Genomic DNA, 20090 nt, shown 5'->3' on the forward strand with positions numbered 1-20090 from the left:
GCAAAACCAATAGAGTTGAGATTTACCATGTGGTGAACCTCTTGAGGTAACTCAATAATTTTATTTGGAAAAATATGTTAATTTTTCACTTGCTATCTTTTAAACATGCCCAACAGTTTGACTTTGAACATATCAAAACCAACAGGAGATAGGAATTCATAATGTGATTATCTCATGGTGTAACTCAAAAATTATTATTTTTCGGGTAAAAATACATGAAGTACCATATTCTTCGTATACTACATTTGTTAGCTTTCAAAAATGTCCACAGTTTGTCTTTAAACACATCAAAAGAGTTCATAATTTACCATGTGATTAACCTCATGAGGTAACGCCATAATATTAATTCTTGACAAAATGTTTACAGCAGATACCATACACTTCACCTGTATTTTTCCAAATTTCAAAATCCCACCACTTTGTCTTTGAACACAGCAAAACAACTGAGTTAGGAATTTACCATGTGATAACCTTATTAGGTAACTCAATAATTTTAACTCTGAACTAAAATGTTTACATGAAGTACCATACTTTTCACTCGTTTTTTTTTAAATGTTGTAAAAGTTTGTCATTGAAAACATCAAAACCAACTTATCTTTTCAAATTTCAGAAGTTCAAATGATTTGTCATTGAACACTGCAAAACCAACAGTGTTAGTAATTTACAACGTGTTGAACCTCATGAGGTTATTCGAAATTTTAACTTTGAAAAGAAAATGTTTACCAGCGGCACTATAGTCTTCACTTGTTATCTTCCAAAAAATTACAAACAGTTTGTCTTTGAACACATCAAAACCAATAGAGTTAGGAATTTACCATCTGATATACCTCATGAGGTAACTCCACAATCCTAAGTTTGAAAAACAAAATATGTGAATACCATCTTCTTCATATTCTACTTTTATTATCTTTCAAACTGTCTTAACAGTTCGCCTTTCACAAAGCAAAACCAACAGGGTTAGGAATTAACCATGTGATGAACAAATGAGGTAACTCCAAAATTTGAATTCTGATTAAATGTTTAAATTAAATACTGTACTCTTTCAATTTTTTCTCTCAAAATTGTTCAAACACTTTGTCTTTTAACACAGCAAAACCAACGTTTTCAGGAATTTAGCGTGTGATGAACCCTCATGAGGTAACTTGCAATTGATAACGTAGAAACAAAATATATGAAGTACCATACTCTTCACTTGGCTTTTTTTTTTCAAATAGGTTTTCTTTCACATGTAAAACAGTTTTCAGAGTTACATTTAGCCTTATCTAATTCTTGTTCCTTCATTTTTATGTATTAGAGTTCATGGAGTTGATGAAGATTTTATAGCTTACTTTTGCTTTACCAATGTGAGCTTATTGTATAGGCTGAAGTTGGCATCAGTATGTATGTATGTCATGTCTGTCCACTCAAATAATTTGAGAACCGTAGTACCTATAGACTTGATATTTGGAGTGTGAATGCAAGATGTGTAAATGCCCGGATGATATTTTCGTTTTGGTGATTTCTTCAAAAATATGCAAATTAGATTTTAAAAATGCCATTTTTGGTAAAAAAGATTCTTCTCTGTTATCGCAAGTCTGACTCATTTGAAACTTGGTATTGAGGTCCCTAGGGTTACATCAGTCAGACTTGTTCAAATATTGTGATTAAATTGCATAATTGTATTTTTTGGGCAATGTTTCCCATTTTTGTTAAAAAAATCTTCTTACTGAAACCATAATTCCAATTTATTTGAAACTTGGTATGGAGGTTTCTTCGGGTGATCTTAAGTCGGAATTGATGACATTGTGATGAAATTTGCATATTTGTAGTTTTGGGGCAATTTTTCCCATTGTTGGTAAAAAAAAATCATCTCCTCTGAAACTGCACTCTAATTGGTTTTAAGCTTTGTATGTAGGTTCGTAGGGGTAACCTCTGTCATATTTGTTTGAAGTGTGATGAAATTTGCATAATTATATGTTTGGGCAACTTTCCAATTTGTGGTTTTAAAAGTCTTCTTTGAAACCACTGGTCCAATTCATTTGAAACTTAGTATGGAGGTTCCTAGGGGTGTCATCATTTCAATTGTCCTATATATCACAAAGGGTCTATATTGGTCCCAAGGCCGCTTGTCCACTAAGTATGTACACTGATAGTTGATAACACCTTCCAATGTGACGTGCCTCCCACGCCCAGTGCCAAGGATAAAAGATATTAAGCTTCTAGGCCAGATGTCATCTTTATCTTATTATAGATATTTATGAATAGTTCAAATCAAATAGTGAACGTTCATCAGTACCCACACTTTGATATGTCTGCAAGAACTTTTCAGGATACAAAAGCTAGGTTGCTGGTTTATATCACTCTCAAATGTACCAATTCAAAACATGTGAGCACAGTGTCCCTGACACTATTTTTTAGTCCCCGCGGACTAAGTCCGGCTGGGACTTATAGATTGGGTCCCGTCCATGTGTGCGTCCGTCCGTCATCACAGTTTCTCAGACACTGCTTAACCAATTTTGTTCAAACTTGGCACAAAGGCATAGCACTATGACCTACAGATGCACATTGATTTATTTTGCGATACAATCCAATATGGCCACCAGACGGCCATTTTATTAGAATTTTTTCATGTACAAAGCCATAACTCACACATGTTTCAACGGATTTTATTCAAAGTTGGTACAAGGACATTAACCAATGTCATAGATATGCACATCAATTTGTTTTGTGATACGATCCAATATGGCTGCCAGGCGGCCATTTTATTTACGATTTTCCATGTCCTGAACTAAACTAGACATGTATCAAGCAAATTTATTCAAAGTAGGTACAAGGACATTGACTTATAGTATACATATGTACTTCGATATAAATATGTACTTTGATTTGTTTCTCGATATGGTCCGATATGGCCACATGGTGGCAATTTTGTTATGGTTTTTTTCATGTCGAGAGCCATGACTTTGGCAAGTCTCAACTGATTTTATTCAAAGTTTCTACCTGGACATTGACTTATGTCATACATATACGTGTTGATTTTTAAACAGTAAGATCAAATATCGCTGCGTGGCGGCGGATACGATTTTCTCATGTAGTGAGCCATAACTCAGACATATTTCCACCAGTATCATTCAAAGTTGGTACAAGGACATTGACATATTTCATACATGCTCGTCAATTTGTTTCACATCATGTAGCAGTATCATGTCAATTATTGAAGTTTCATAATTAGGCTGATATGTCAGAAATACTGCATTAAAGTTCATGAAACTTTGTACAGATGTTAAGGTCACATTGCTTTAACAGTGAAAAGACATTTATCAGTGTCATTTTAATTAGTTTGTAATTGCATATGTAATGAACTTTCCTAATTAGAGTGATATATCCACAGATACAACCTCAAATTAGATGAAACTTGATACAGATGTTGATCTCATAGTGTTGTAAATACTGCATTAAACTTTTATGAAATATGGTACCGGTGATAATCTATTAGTGTTAGAATAGTATGAAAAAATGTTTTGCAACATCCTGTCAACTAATTCCCGGTTGACTCATTTAATGACCTTTGGATAGTGGTCTTCATTGGTTTTATGTTTTTTCATTACCATGGAACTCATTCTTGGCCATTGAGTGCCATCTGTATCAAAGTATTTTTATCACAGGACCTGTAATCAAAGTACCCATTAACAAGTGGGGACTGTGTCATCAACGATGACTTGTTCCAAAACAGAAAATTACGGCTGTGAAAATTTCTTTCTTCGTCGGCAATTTGCAGTAAAAATATATGATTAATAGTTATTCATGTTTATACCAGTATATCCTGTTATGTTTTTCAAGTACAGCCAAAAGAAAAGTTTGTTTCTCATCCTCATTCATGTCAATATAGATCTGCCAAGTGAACCTTTTATTTCTTCATCTCAAGAGGAAAATTTAAGTGAAAAAAAGCTGTACAGATATCTCACTGTTATATTAAGCTGTCAAAATTATGCATTAGTGCACAAAAAATCAAACCACAGAACTGTTGCTGTGCAACAAAATCCCCTCAGGCATCACTGCTGTGCATAATTTCTGCATTCATTCCTATGTTGTTTTCATGCCTTTTGTACGTTCTTGTTGGTTGAAAAATAAAAAAAGTTAGAAAACTATGTTGCTGCATCATTTTTTGCTCACGTGTTCACACGTGAGCATATGGTTTAGCTATGTCTGTCTGTGTATACATGATATCTCAAGAACGGCTGAAAAGATTTCAACCAAACTTGGTACACATGTTCAGAACCAAAATGGCTAAAACTTAAAAGGTTTTGATGGGCGTGGTTTTCATGTTAATGAAGCTATCACAGTTTTAATTTTTCTGATACGTGGTTGTGTATGGAAGCATGATGACTATAGTGTTATACAGCATGATTTACTGCACCAATCACCTTGAAACTTACCATGCCAGCTATTATCTGAATAGCAATATAGCTCAAGAAGCATCATGCCAAATAAATTCTTATTGAGAAGTGAGACATTGGGCAGTATCATGTTAATAACAAGCTAATTTGCATATTTAATCAATTTAACAAATTAGCACTGTAAATCAGGAACTTGTACTCTAAACTCCACGAAACTTGCTGGTGCTATTGTTTGTGTACATTTCATAGTTTATAATTAACCTCAAGCTAATTTTCATATTTAATGGGATTATGTAATTAGCACTCAAAATCAAAAACCTCTGAACTCCATGAAGTTTGTTAGAGATATTATTTGTGTAAATATTAAACTGTAGCTAGAGACTTTGTTACAGGTTTTTATCAACTACAAGCTAATTTGCATATTAAATGGGTTAAGCAATTACCACTTAAAACCAAGAACCTTTACTCCGAACTCCATTTAACGTTTGAGATATTATTTGTGTACTTATTAAACTGTATCAATAGACTTTTCACAGTTTTAATCAAAACCCTTGCTTCTGACGCCATGAACTTCCTGTCGATATTGTTTGTGTACATAGTTAACTATATGAGAGACCTTTCACATTGCAAATCAAGAAAACGCCAGAATATTGTTTGTACCTATCTAAAACTGTATGAAGAGACTCTCCAAAGTTTCCTATCAACAAATTTGATATTTTGTATTTGTGATCAAACGTGAGCATTTTCAGTTCATATCTGGTTGAAAGATGTCAAGGATGAAACACCTTTTTTTCTGCCAAAGATAACATATCAACTGATATCAAAAATAAGACCAACAAATCATTCATCATGTGTGTAGTTGGTTGCTGTCTAAGGTTGAAGTTACATTTTATTCTTAATCTGGTATGTTCTTGTTAAAACACACAACAAGATCTTACTTTGTACTATAAATACCATGAGTGTATAAATGGCCCCACCTTTCTCTTACAGATACACACACATGGTCTTACTGTGTACTATAAATACCATGAGTGTATAAATGTCCCCACCTTTCCTCTTACAGATACACACACATGGTCTTACTGTGTACTATAAATACCATGAGTGTATAAATGGCCCCACCTTTCCTCTTACAGATACACACACATGGTCTTACTGTGTACTATAAATACCATGAGTGTATAAATGGCCCCACCTTTCCTCTTACAGATACACACACATGGTCTTACTGTGTACTATAAATACCATGAGTGTATAAATGGCCCTACTTTTCCTCTTCCAATACACACATATGGCCTTACTGCGTACTATAAATACCATGAGTGTATAAATGTCCCCACTTTTCCTCTTAAATTCGTTGCATATCACATTCAATTTTGAAATTATAAACTTTTCCTTTTTGTCAACCAATATACCATCATCTCCAGCTTATGATATATATATTTCATAACATCTTAGATACAGTAGAGCATTCAATGCATATGAAGACTTTTGAGTGAGACACGGACGTTAGCACAAAAGTTAGTGAGGCAAGGATTCTCAGAAAGTAGATTGGTGAAATTGGTGATGTACATTGACTAGTCATTGCTGCAGTGCTTTCTTTTCATCTACGTCCCTATGTTCACTCTTCTGACTATATATAGAGAAAGGCGGTACTAAGAGACTCCAGGAAAATGATAAAGTAAGAGAGTGGATGACCACCAATCAAGTTCCTAAATATTTTGCCAAGGAAATAGCAACAACAATGGAAGTTGATGTGGTTCTTGTCAAATTTGACATATGCAGAAAAATAAACTCTCAAAGGCCTTACTATGTACTATATTGTAAAATGGCCACACTTTTACTGCTTATGGGGTGCATATAAATCACACCCATCGGATCCATAATTCAGGTCAGCCCAGGATGGCTTCATAAGTCTACACTGCTACAGAAATGTCATTTATGCTTATTTCTAAAAATTTTATGATTTATGTGTAGTCTGACTGGAATACTTTAGAATTATTTTGTTTTGTGGTTCTAACACTAAAGCAACATAGGGGTCCATAAGTGTCATTATAACTGGCGTCTCACAAGTCATAGTACACGTGTATGTGTGTGTGTGTGTGTGTGTGTGTGTGTGTGTGTGTGATAAATGTATGATAAATGTATATATGATAAATGCCTACCTATAGCTATAGCTATACTATAGCTACCTATAGCTTCCTACCTTCCTACCAACCTAATATATATATATATATATATATATATATATATATATATATATATATATATATATATATATATATATATATACATACATACATACATACATACATACATACATACATACATACATACATACATACATACATATCTTTGTCTGCACACGTACATGTAGGTATCTCACAACTTTTTCCTGTGAATCCTCGAGGACATGAACATATCTGCGGAGCAATACATTTTCCTCCATATTTGCACATCGGATTGCAAACTGCTGCAGTAAACAAAGGCAAATACCGTGGGGTTAGTAACAAATGCGATCATGAATGGACAAGGATTGGTCCGATGCAAAATCCTGATTCATACTTAGCAGAAAAAGCTATAGCAGCGGTAGATTTTTATTATAGGTAAATGTACAAGTATGTTACACTGAGCTCAGATTATATTTTAAACATCATAGCTATCCTAAAGCTTATGACCGAAAACGTTCTTAAGTCACGTTTTTTCCCATATAAAGTAAGACAAAACAGCGAAACCAAGTCAGTCAATCCTATCGTGTGTTTTTGAGATTCATAGTAATAAGGTTATTTTCCCTCGAAAGATTAAATGTGACTCGCACTACTCACTGGAGGTTGAATCAAATTTTCCGTATCCATATTAAGCAAAACTGTTTTAGTGGTATACTTAATGGCTACATTCAACAAACACGTCAAAATCCTGCATCTTTCAAGTCGATGCTAACCCTTTACAAGTTGGGGAAAGAAGCTATCGTTTGCCAAACCAATCAATAAAAAATGAAAATTTCCATAACCCACCTTCTTCTATACACTTTGTTCCATCTTCACTCAAAAAATAGCCGTAATGCGGACATTCGCATACAAACCCTTGCTCTGTATTTAAACATACGCCATTCTCACAAATACCGGGGATTGTTTCACATTCATTAATATCTGCAAAAGGAAACATCTATCACCTATACCGTGTAAATCTATTTTTAATAATAATCAGACAACAAAAGAAAGAAAATAACATCGGAGTTGAGAAAAATCGTTGACAAATGGAATGATATGGATTTTTTGACCATTAAAATTTGCATCACACCTTGTACACTGCAGAAAAGGGTCAATTTGGAATTTTAGAAAGCAGTTTGACGAGGTTGTAATTTTTCCTATGTTTCCTTCATAACAAATCTTAAAGTAGTATGCACCTCGAAAGTGAAAGACAAGCTTTTGCTCAAATTTTCCTTAACGAATCTTTCAACCATTCTCTTTCAAAATCAAGACCAAAGAAAATCGGGGGGGGGGGGGTCGCCGTGCAAATTTCGGTACCAGAGAAACAAATAAAGAAGATTTACGAATATTATAATTCGAAATGGTCGCCATCCTTGTGTTAACTCTATGGCGAAAAATAAAAGTTTGAATTTCGAAAAAATAAACCGGTGAATAGATTCCTTATATTATGAGCTTTAAAATGAACCCCTACAAATGGCATATCAGTATATCAAAATATTGTAAAAGTTTGAGAGTCCCAATATTTGTCCCCGAGGAGCGTTCCACCTAAACCATTTCAAAGTTGAGCATGCGCGATTACCTCTGCACCCAATTGAATCCCAAAAACTCCGTCTACCACGCTCACAATCACAAGTGTACGATCCGATAGTGTTGATACATGTGCCTGCACCGCAAATACCATGCAATTTAATGCACTCATCAATATCTGTCTCGCAAATAGAAAAACGAAATTAAAAAATGCACTATCTAAAGGGTTTGAATAACGCATTGGTCAATGTCAAATGCATTACACACGATCTACCGGATATCGAACTTAATAGAACAATCTATTTCTTATTTCAGCACAATGAGATCGGAAAATCTGCTCTGCAACTTATTCAAATTAAAAAGACAATAAAAATAGCGAGCAGTAGGCCATCAGTAGTCCAGTTGGTCGGAAGTATCGTTTGTAAATACACGCGCTTGACTTATTATGTAGACAGTAGCTTGAAATATTTGCATAATTTCAATGAAGGGGATAATTTGTAGATTAAATCGACTATTTGGTTGTATTTCACAATTCTTATTGAAACTACTTTCATGATTCGATGCTGAACAACCGTGGTGACGTTGTGTTGACCGCATGAAAACAAATTGTTGAACAGTGTTGTCTTTTTTATATGAAAATACTCATAACAGGTTGAATCTTGAATCAGCGCAAGATGATTTTTCGGAGGCTAAGTATTGCAATAATATTCAAATTCAGTCTACAAAGAGCTGAATAAAACATTCCATATACTGCCAATCAAGGTATACGTGGACAAAGTAGCGGGCATGCAGCATGACAGTGTAAGTTTTTATCACAGCCATGCGTTTGATGGAATATTGTGACAAAAATTACTTCAATGAGTCCCTTAACCGCATTCATGATGTCTGGTATGACGTTGAGCGATTGAGCAGGCGTGGTACTAATAAGTACAGTGGAGATGTTGCACTACAGTAATATTTTCGTATTTATGGAAGTGGAGTGACAAAAGCAGAGCCCTTACATCTGGTTTTTCCAATTGCTAGCTAGCTTCTGACCAGGGGGTGTATGATTAATCAATTATTACAGATTCTCCCCTGTTCGAAGAGTGATAACAATTGTCCTGTCATTTGTATCCCATTAGACTCTCGAATCTTTCTCCTCTTTGACAATTCACAATTAAACATCACGCTGATTCGACGCAGAAACCGGTCATTAAGGGTATAAACTCCAATAATACGCTGTCTGTAGCCTTCAATTACTTGTGTCATACCTAAGCATTCGGTGTTTGGGGCGCTTTTCATGAATCCCCTCTGGCACTCGTCCGGATGTGGTGGACATACTTCACAGCGGGTTCCCCACGCCCTACCTACAGTTGCACAGCACAACTTCTTGTCAATCGCTAAACCTTCTAGTGGCTCTAGACAAGTGCTGTTCTCAACCTTTGTAAAGCATGGTTCCCTCCTGTCATCTGTGAACAAAATTTCCACACATTCTACAAATGTACATTTTGCTAAACCCATATAATATCAACTGAAGCCCTTAATTTTAACTCTAAAAACACAAAACAAAATTCTTCTTTGTGCATTATTTTAAAGGTAACCTTTCAGAAAAAGATGATATATGCCACATTTCATACACTTTGGTATCGTCTTTTCAGTTGTATATATCTTATTGTAAATGTTCGTTAAAAAGGCAAGTGAGGTTGTTCTAAAATCAGAAATATACCTTGTAGGTTTGTAGTCACACAAGGGTTCAAAACAGAAAACTTCAAACCATGAGACTAGGCTTGTGGTGTGGTTTGAGAATGATTTCACGTGTTTATCAACCTACGGAAACCTATCTCACAATATTTCCTGAGAAATTCAGACGACTGGAACACAGATACCTACACCAAAAGGCAAACAAGCTGTTTTGTGAGCAGTGATTATTCAGATATGAAAGAATGCCACTGGTCTGTACAGCTTATAAACTACCAGTCTTTAGCTATTAGAAATGTTAAAGCTGCAGCAACGGCCGTCAAAATCTAATCGAAAGGGTAAATTAGTTATGTTTGAAATTAATTTACCTTACGCTCATTAACGTATCTTTTCTCTGCTGATTAAGTTTTTAACTCACATTTGGTATACCAATGTGAGGATATAAGCTGAAGTCGGTGGCGTCTGTGTGTGTGTGTGTGTGTGTGTGTGTGTGTGTGTGTGTGTGTATGTATGTATGTACGTATGTATGTATGTATGTATGTATGTATGTATGTATGTATGTATGTATGTATGTATGTATGTATGTATGTATGTATGTATGTATGTATGTATGTATGTATGTATGTATTTACGCACATGTGGGTATAGGTATATGTGCAGAGGTTGGCAGACACACGCACGCAGACATCCGTAGAAAATCGATTACTTGTGAAAAATATGAGCAAAAATTAGAATTAGGCTTCATATATCATAAATAGTCTCATAGAATTATTTGGATATCATAAGTAAAAACATATTAAGTAAATTATACTCCGCCAAAAGAGAATTAACTAGAATGTTGCAAACCTTAAGGCCATATTTGTATGTTGGATTAAGTAGATTTTCATTTTGTTCTTAAAGTCATAAAGTCGGCCATTTTTCATGAATTTTGATTGATACAATTTACGACTGATATTTTTTGACATGTTGAAAGATACTGAATAAATAGGTGACCATGCATATATTCGACCATGCATATATTCTGTTTTAGACACGATCAATGAAACCATCATGACAATAATTTAATGGCTATGACCATTCATTTTCGCGATGGTTTCGTTTATCGTGTGTACAACCGGGGACGAATATATGCATGGTCATCCATTCATTCAGTATCTTTCGACATGTCAAACAATATAAGTAGTATCTAGCATCAAACAAAATTCATTAACCTGATATGAACTGAATATGCTCACGTGTTTTACAAGAGGTTCATTAATAGTAGTACGCTTCACGGAACAATGACAATATGTAGCAGGTCTTTTCAACTTCGCACAGTACTTTCAGAGTTTTATCACTAATTACAAAACTTTATTTAATATGAAAATGAGCTGTTAATTAACATGACACTGCTCAATGCTTTATTGGAAATTTGGTATCCATTAGATCAACATTTGTAGCACGTTTTATTTAATTTAATGCCGTAATTTTAGAGTAATTTCACTAATTACAAAGTTCATTAAATATGCAAATAAACCCTAAATTAACTTGACACTGTTCAATTATTCATAGCACAATTAAATATTTATCAAATCAATATCTGTAGCACGTTTAACAAAATTTTGGTGCAGAAATTTCAGAATTATATACCTAATTACAAAGTTTATTAAATATGCAAATTAACCCTTAATTAACTTTACACTACTAAATGCTTTACAACACAGTTAGATATCTGTTGTATCAGTATGTGCAGCAGTTTTCATCATATTTGTTGCAGTTATTTCGGAGTTATAGGACTAATTATAAGACTTCATGAAATATGCAAATGAGCAAATTATTAACTTGACACTGCTTAATACTTCTCAGTACAATTGGATGTATATCAGATCAACATCTGTAGCAAGTTTCATCAAATTTAACGCTGTAATTTTGGAGTAATATCACTAATTACAAAGTTCATTAAATATGCAAATGAACCCTTAATTAACTTCACACAACTAAATGCTCTACACCACAATTAGATATCTGTCGGATCAGTATTTGGTGAAGATATTTTGGAGTTATATCACTAGTTACAAACCTTCATAAAATATGCAAATGAGCTATTTGTTAACTAATGCTTCTAAGTATAATTAGATATATATCAGATCAACATTTGTTGCAAGTATCATCAAGTTTGGTGCAGGAATTTCAGAGTTATCTCACTAATGACAAAAGATCATTAAATATGCAAATGAGAAGATAATGGACATGACACTCACAGTATCATCATAATGTTCTTAGATTGTCATCTGTGAAAAGTTTCATTAAATTTTGTGTAGTATTTCTTGATATATGTCTACATTGTCATTACCTCTCCATAGGGAAACTATCGTACGAAAAAAAAACGATATTGCCTAACTTCATTAATATGCAAGCCACACCAACCAAAATCTAATCAGTTCTTGCAAGTAGCATATGGTACCTGTGTACCAAATCTGACTAGAATCCGTTAAGGCGTTTTTGAGTTATCGTGTAGACAGACAGACAGACACACAGACACACAGACACACACTAACACACACACACAAACACACACACGGACGGACAGACAGGCATCGCTATGACATTAGCCCACGTGTTTACACACGTGAGCTAAAATGACCGACTATGTCCCTTTAACCTACCTATCTCACAGTTTCTTCCATGAAAATAAGGCTGACAGAAACATGTCTCTTGACCAGTGCACAGACCACCATTCTGGCAAGGTGGACTGCAGAAACCTGTATTAAATACAGAAAATACTTTATTGTGTGTGTGCAGTGATGCAGGGATACTCCGTCAAGTCAATCGCACTGTGCTCTATATCTTATCTATCATGTAATGATTGTGGGAATAAGGGGTTGGTTGTGAGCCAAATCTGACATCATCAAAATTTAATCCAAAGAGAAAGGCAAGCAAAATTTCAATGATGTTCACTCTAGTAGTTCCATTATCATATATTTGACACAGGTTAAGTACTCAAGGAAATTATTAACTATCACTTATAGCAAATATGTCTGACATATTGGCGTTCTGTTTTATACATTACTTAAATCTTTATCACGAGTTCATCCAAAGCGAGTGTGACTGTCATGTTTCATGAAGCATTGCCTTTTGCATATTACCAGTACCCTAAGTGTCATGACTACGAGGTGCTTGAAAACCATCCTGTCATCACAAATATTATATTATGAATATCAAGATAAAGAAAGCAAGTTTTTTCTTGTGTTCTTAAGCATTTTACCAATCGAGCGTATTTAAACTTTTTCCCTTTCATTTTATCTTTTCATTTTCTTCCTGATATATTATACTTGTGAATTTCATAAAATTGTTCATATATAGCAAAACCTTTTTTCAAAGATTCTTAAAAACTCTTAAAACTCTTCATCTCTTCAGATGATTTCGATATAAAGCGTTTACTCATTGCACTGTAAGATATCATTATGGAAGCAGTTACTGATAGTTTAACTACGTATGGCGATGTTTTCATCGATCTCAAATGATAGAGATCGAATGTAAGATATGATGTGACATTTATAATCAGTTACAAGATTTCGAATCCAACAATGATGGAGTAAGACGGCCGAAAACGTCTTAATTTTACATCCTCTTTCAACATTTCCAAGTCTTCCAACTGCAGTTTGGAGAAACATGATTGTGAAGGATTGCAACTGCCCACCTTCCTGCACTATACGTCAACTGTGTTTTGAGCAAAAGATGCAGCTAAATGCAGCTAAGAATTGAGACATTATATAAGCAAATGTTTTCTCCCGAAGTCTCTCACACGGCAAAATGACATGTGCCATTCGCAGATTCTAAAGGACTATATATTTCGAGCGGGGACGAGAGTTGAGTGTATACTTGTGGGCTTGTCTATCAGTAATTTAATAAAACTTGCAATAAGCAAGCGTGAGGCATGGTAATCTAAACGTCCTCGTCATTCATACACTTAACCAAGCGTTCTCCAAAAATAATTACAACGAGAAACCATGTTCACGTGATATGTCAGAGGCAGCAACAGATGCGTATTCAGAACAGATCTATGCTTACAACAGACTTCTGTATAGCCGTTGACATTCGAATCAACAGAACAGAATTAGACTTTGTTCATGGTCAGCATTGGCCCATGATACAGCCATATATGAGAGAATTACAATGTTACATGAACAAATATTGCATGAAAGGCATTTCTTTTCTAGCGGTTAGTTATCTGAGTCTGAACCTACGATCTTGTCCATCGTTACACTTTGTGCCATCTTCACTCAATAAGTCCATGGGACGGCATTTGCAAGTGAAGCCATCTCGTCCAACGATACATTCACCATTCTCACAACTACTAAGAGGGACTGTTGTGCAATCATTTCTGCCTGCAATTAAGAAGAAGAAGAAGAAGAAGAATACATAAAATTACAATATTATATATATATATATATATATATATATATATATATATATATATATATATATATATATATATATTCATATACAGTTACAAAGTAATATATCTGAATAATATCTGTTAATTAAGTTTCATGCATCCTGCAATCCTTAGACAGAAGTGAAAGTAATCTTAGTTCGACTCTTATGTATATGATTTTGACGTACTATTCTATTTCTAGGGGGGTCAAAATTTGATAAATAATGTTTGTTTTGGTGGCGACATGTTGAAACCATCTCAGAGCGTTTGTTGAACAGCTTACATTTGTCAGCATTGATAATGTGTAGCTTTTCTAATGTACAGAGATTACATAGCTTGCTTAAGTTAGAGTAATTCGATGCTTTGTCAATAATTGACCACGAAATGTCAGTGACTTGGTCCTTATATTTTAAGTTCCATACAAACTTTGACAACTCTATTTTTGTACTATTTTTGTACTATTTTTGTATTTCTCGTTAAAGACCAATTGCATGTGATTAGCGAAGCGCGTCTTCAAGGTGTTGTCAGTGATACCGATGTAAAATTTCTCCGCCTTATCCCCCGCTGATACCTTGGCCTTGTAAACCATACCTTTGACCTGGCAGTTACCCTTCAACGGGCATGTAGACTGCTGGATTGAAAGGAAAACCTGCCTCTAAAGACTACACAACAACTTTTCTCAAATCTAAATTTCTAAATGCCGTAACATTTCAAACCAGATATAAACTGGAAATACTCACGTCTTCAGTATACACATGACATTTGTCTGTGAATCTAAACTTTTGCCACATGTTTGCAACTTCTATGAAAGTGTTATGATCAACATCATAAACAATATTCACCACAGAGTAATTCCAAAGGTCATAGTGTATATAAATAAGTAATTAGCTGAAATAAAAATACAAAATCTCTTTGACTGCTGTCATTGTATCACCACTTATATAACAAATGTAATTGCCTTCAAGCTATATATGCCAAATTGTGAAAACTCATGAGATATCCAAATTATAAATTAGTATACATGAAAATGCAAAATACCTTTCACTTGTACGACATAATTGTCTCATCAACATACATAGCAAGTTTCATCTACATTTTTAGAGTCCGTCCAGTCATATATCCCTAATTGGGAAAGTTAGTTGATGTGCAAATAAGCAACTTGCTGATGTTAAAATGCTTAATAAGTTTCATTAATATTTTATCATATTTCTTCAATGTACATATAAGGTTTCACCGACTTTGATGAAGTCAAGATATATCCCTAATTAGAAAAGTTTGTTGTTCTAAAAATCAAAATTGACTGTTGGTAATATTTTATCATAATATCTACAATATACATAGCAAGTTTCGTCGATTATGGTAGAGTCAATCCAAATATACATCCCTAATTAGGAAAGTTCGCCAAATACACAAATTAGTAAATAGTTAAAATAAACAATGTTATATCGTAGTATCTTCAATGAACGTAGCACGTTTTTGTCAACTTTGATTGAGCAAATCCAGATATGTCTCTCTAATTAGGAAAGTTCATTGAATATGCAAATTAGTTATTAGATGTTCTTAAATATCTAAACCGACTTTTGGTCATTATAGATTCTTTAGTTTTGTCAATTTTGATCAAATCAATCCAGATATATAACCCTAATAGGGAAAGTTCATTAAATATGCAAATTAACCTTTAACTTTCATGTCACACCTTTATGTCTTTCATGGGGATAAATCCTAGTGTGATCAACATTTGTAGCAGATCCCATCCAATTTTGTGCAGCCATTCTAACTGTATGTCTGGGTTTTTTTAAATCATTAATTATGTAAATACGCATGAAATATGTAAGCCACACTAACCGAAATCTAATCAGTTCTTGCTAGCATATAGTACCTGTCTACCAAATCTGACTTGAATCCGTTCTAGCGTTCTTCGGTTATCGTGTAAACAAACAGACAGACACTGACAGACAGACACTGACAGACAGACGACAAACTATAAGACATTGTGAACACGTGAGCAAAAAGGTAAGGATAACTTTTTAGCCAATAGAAATGATGGTTACATAATAACGTTAGCATAGCAATTGCTGTGCTGTGTCATTAGAGTAATTTAACCCTTTTACCCCCAGTTCCCTGTATACAGGTCCAGCTTAACCATAGAAAACAATGGATTTGGGACAAACCATGGTGGTGAAAGGGTTAACCGGGCGAAATGGTGTTTATGGAAGAGGTATCGAAAGGGTCGTCTACAGACACGTTCTTTTCAGAGTGAAAACGGAAACCAGTAATATTTTCTTAAGGAGCTTTTAGGAATACCTGCACATCCCCCGGTATCTCTAGTTCTATCTTCGCATTTACACCTGTACGATCCTAGCACGTTGATGCACTGATTTCCATTGCAAATGTCAGGGAGTTTCACGCACTCATCAATATCTGTTTTGTTAATAAATATCAAAACAAGAAAAGAACATCCTATTAGAGGTTCGAATAATGTTACGGTTAGTATGAAATACATACTTTTCATTGAAAATAGCCCAAAAAAGTGAAGAAATACTGTGAGAAAAGAGAGCTAAAGATTTTACATATCTCGATCTTGATGTTATAAAAAGATCTCTCATATACATGTACATTTGTACAAATATAAAAAAACCAAGAAAATCACATACTATTAGAGGTTCGAATGATGCTACGGTCATTATCAAATACATACTTTAATACATACGGTCGACTGAATATCTAACGAGCGAAAGTTATAGCTTTGTTCGTCGTCCAATGTCTCTTAAAAAAACTAAACGTCAATGCGGTTTACTATTTTTATTTGAAGTGGGTTATTTATTTATAAGCTCGCAAGATCCAACTGCAGAGTAAAAGCAACAGAAACGTGAGTATGCAGCGGCAGCAAGATCACGACAATAATTTCGCAATCCAGAACTATAAAGTGCAAATACGTGCTGCTTCGAGCTTGAAATCTTAATTACTATTCTTGGCCTATTTCATCCATGAATTCCCTCTAGCAAACCTGAAAAGTTCTTACGCGGCTAGTTTACAACGACGCGCATTGATGTGGGGGAAAAAAGGTTCCCTAATTTGGTCTTAGCTCGATCAATCGCATTTCTCAGCAACGATAGATCGAACAAAGCGCGCAACATCTTGTTTGACATCAAACTAGCGAGCAGTAGGTCTTCAGTATCCCAATTTGTTCAGAGTCTCGTCTTCTCCTAGTCATCATCAGCAACTAGACCAAATATAAATATTTTCACCATTGAATTTGCAAAAAATGTAATTATTATACGGTCAACGCGGCTCGAACCACAATTTTGTACAATTTCAAACTGCGTGTACGTGGTGATACTACGGTGGCTGTTTGCATGAATATTTCCATACTTGTGTGACATGTGAAAGGTCAATTGAGACCTCAAATTTAGAAGTTTGTGGTCATCTGTAAAGTTCTGACTGTCGGTGTATGATTAATCGATTATCAGGGCACATCACCAGTTCTTAAAGTCGTATCATTGTTCTTGTCATTTGTAAATGCAACAGAGATATTCAAATTTGTCTCCTGTCTGACGCAGCATAAATAGCACGGAAACACGTCAGTAACTCATAAACTCTAATAAATTGCTGTATGTGGACTCCTATCACTTGTGCCATACCTATGCAGTCCGTGTTTTCTGCGTTTTGAATGAATCCCCTGTAACATGGGTATGGATGTGGTGGACACACTTCACAAGGGGTTCCCCAAGCTCTGCCAACAGTTGCACAACACATTATCTTGTCAATGATCACGCCCTCAAGCGGCTCTTGACAAGTACCATTCTCAACCTTGGTGAAGCACGGGCCCCTCCTATCATCTGCGAACAAACATAAAGACGCATGCTATATAGGGCCTATATGACACAAAACAAACACGCCTTTGGACGTTATAAACTTTAACCATGCTTACGACTATTTCTGAATAATAATTGTATGGCGATTGAAGGTGATTTGAAGGTCTTTCAGATGATTCGTAAACTGTTTTGTGTGATTGTTTTTTATAACATTCTGTGTCCATGTACTTTTTTTGTATATGTTTGATATTTTAATGCATTGCATTCGAGCAACACTTTTTAATTTTCCATGTTTGGGATAAATAAAGTTCTATTTAATTGAATTGGAAAAAAAACAGCTACAAATTTACTTTTTTGTGCCTTAAATCATAAGAGCATTTTTATTGAGATGAAAATGGTGATTATAACGATTGAACTTAAGTGTGTGCCATAAAGTGTGTTAGATAATAGACCTTAGTTTCTGTATAGGGTCTATGGTTCAACAGTAGCTGGATGAATTTCATTCCCCTTGTTCACGGGTACGCATACAAATATTGTAGACCGCGTAAAAAGAAGATAATGGCAGCGGCGTCTGCCGCCGAAGTAGGAAAGTAGGGAATATTTATCAGTCTTTCAGCAGGAAAACTGAATGTTTTACACGTTTGACAGGCCATCTTAGGATAAAAGAATGCGTTTATTTCTGTCGGGACTGTGAGTAGCCGAAACGTGTTTCCCTCGGCCTTCGGCAACACGAAACAGACTGTTTTACGCACTCGAGCAAACAAACAAACAAACAAACTTAAGCTGTTGCCGCCAAAGTTAGTCAGTTTGTGCATATTAATACACAATGAGTGATTTCTACTGGGGATGAAGCACCATAACATTTTCTGTGGCGACTAACCTATCTCGCAAGTGTTTCCAAAGAAATGAAGTGGACACGAACATCTCTGTGGACCAACACATCGACCTCCATTCCGGCAAGGTGGACTGCAGACAGCTGCATGGAGTAAATCAAACACTGAGTAGTGTGAGCATTTATTGGCTTTTAAGTAGGTAAGTATTACATAGGTAGCTAGCTAGCTAGCTAGACAGAGATATGTATGTATGTATGTATGTATGTATGTATGTATGTATGTATGTATGTATGTATGTATGTATGTGTGTATGTATGTATGTATGTATGTATGTATGTATGTTAGCTGTGCATGGCAGGGCTGTGTGTTACCGTCGTTATACGGCCTCCCACCACAGGCTGTGGTGGGAGGCCACATATCACTGTATGAAATCGGGCGTTTACGATTTTATAAGCTAACGTAAACGCGCCTTATCCACTTCCTGTCCCGTCGATTAAGCCAGCTTATATTTCCTAGGGTTGTGACCGGCAGAAACTTACACATCCTAAATCTCACACTTAAGCTGTTACAGGCCGTGTACGTCGAATCTACAAATACGCCCAAATGTACGTTTCAGCAGGGTGATTCGTTGCAGTTTTCAACTATAGTGCTAACATAGTGATCTACGTTGTCTTTAACATGCACTTTTGTGGTTTACGGAGCTAAAACTGGATAGAAAATATGGTTTTGAGCAGGGTTACTCAACTATGTCGAAGTTGCTAGCGAGTGGCGTCAGTGGACAGGCGGGGCAATTGTCACCACTGTCCGTTGTGATTACATAAGCAACGCGCTCGGGTAACACACGGGAAGTATGAATCGCTTCGGTTACGTGCCTTACTAATACTATGACCACACTCTTTTAGTTCTGGTATATAAAGGAACATTAATAGTGGAGCAGCCTCGGTCAATTTTAGCACAGAATGTCTCCCAGTAAATATGTAGTCTTCCCAGTAACTAAAGGCTGACGGTAGCCAGCTTCACTTGGACACCCGGACCATTTCGACAGGAGTTATTCGACGTCTAGTTTTGCCGCGGCCACATTGATTCCCCTTTTTAGTCACTTCCAACAAGGGAAATTCTCATTTCACTCCTTTCTTCATGTTAACGCACGTTTTAAGGCGAAGCTAATTCTAGGTACTACATGTAGTACGTTCAAGAACGTGTTAACTCTCACTCCGAGGCACGGTAGCATGGCA

General features: G+C 35.4%; 1 protein-coding gene across 1 annotated transcript; it reads right to left on the reverse strand.

The window, feature by feature from the left end:
* Positions 1-4024: 4024 nt before the first annotated feature.
* LOC139122208 (fibrillin-1-like) lies at positions 4025-19398 on the reverse strand. Its single transcript, XM_070687631.1, has 11 exons — positions 19395-19398; positions 18903-18998; positions 17849-18046; positions 16512-16628; positions 14017-14157; positions 12436-12531; positions 9364-9561; positions 8166-8291; positions 7391-7525; positions 6726-6849; positions 4025-4091 (listed from the first exon to the last, which is right to left on the reverse strand). Exons 1-11 carry the CDS (start codon positions 19396-19398, stop codon positions 4025-4027), a joined length of 1302 nt encoding a protein of 433 aa, XP_070543732.1.
* Between the last annotated feature and the right edge of the window lie 692 nt (positions 19399-20090).

This window comes from Ptychodera flava, chromosome 21 (genome assembly GCF_041260155.1).
Source record: "Ptychodera flava strain L36383 chromosome 21, AS_Pfla_20210202, whole genome shotgun sequence".
Taxonomy (NCBI): Eukaryota; Metazoa; Hemichordata; class Enteropneusta; family Ptychoderidae; genus Ptychodera; species Ptychodera flava.

Bases quoted from the DNA above. Each gene is read 5' to 3' on its own strand.
- LOC139122208 (XM_070687631.1), bottom strand. The intron at 18,047-18,902 runs GTTAGTCGCCAC...GTTTGTTCGCAG, and splicing joins TGGAAACACTTGCGAGATAG to ATGATAGGAGGGGCCCGTGC. The intron at 7,526-8,165 runs GTAATCGCGCAT...TTCCTTTTGCAG, and splicing joins GGATTCAATTGGGTGCAGAG to ATATTAATGAATGTGAAACA.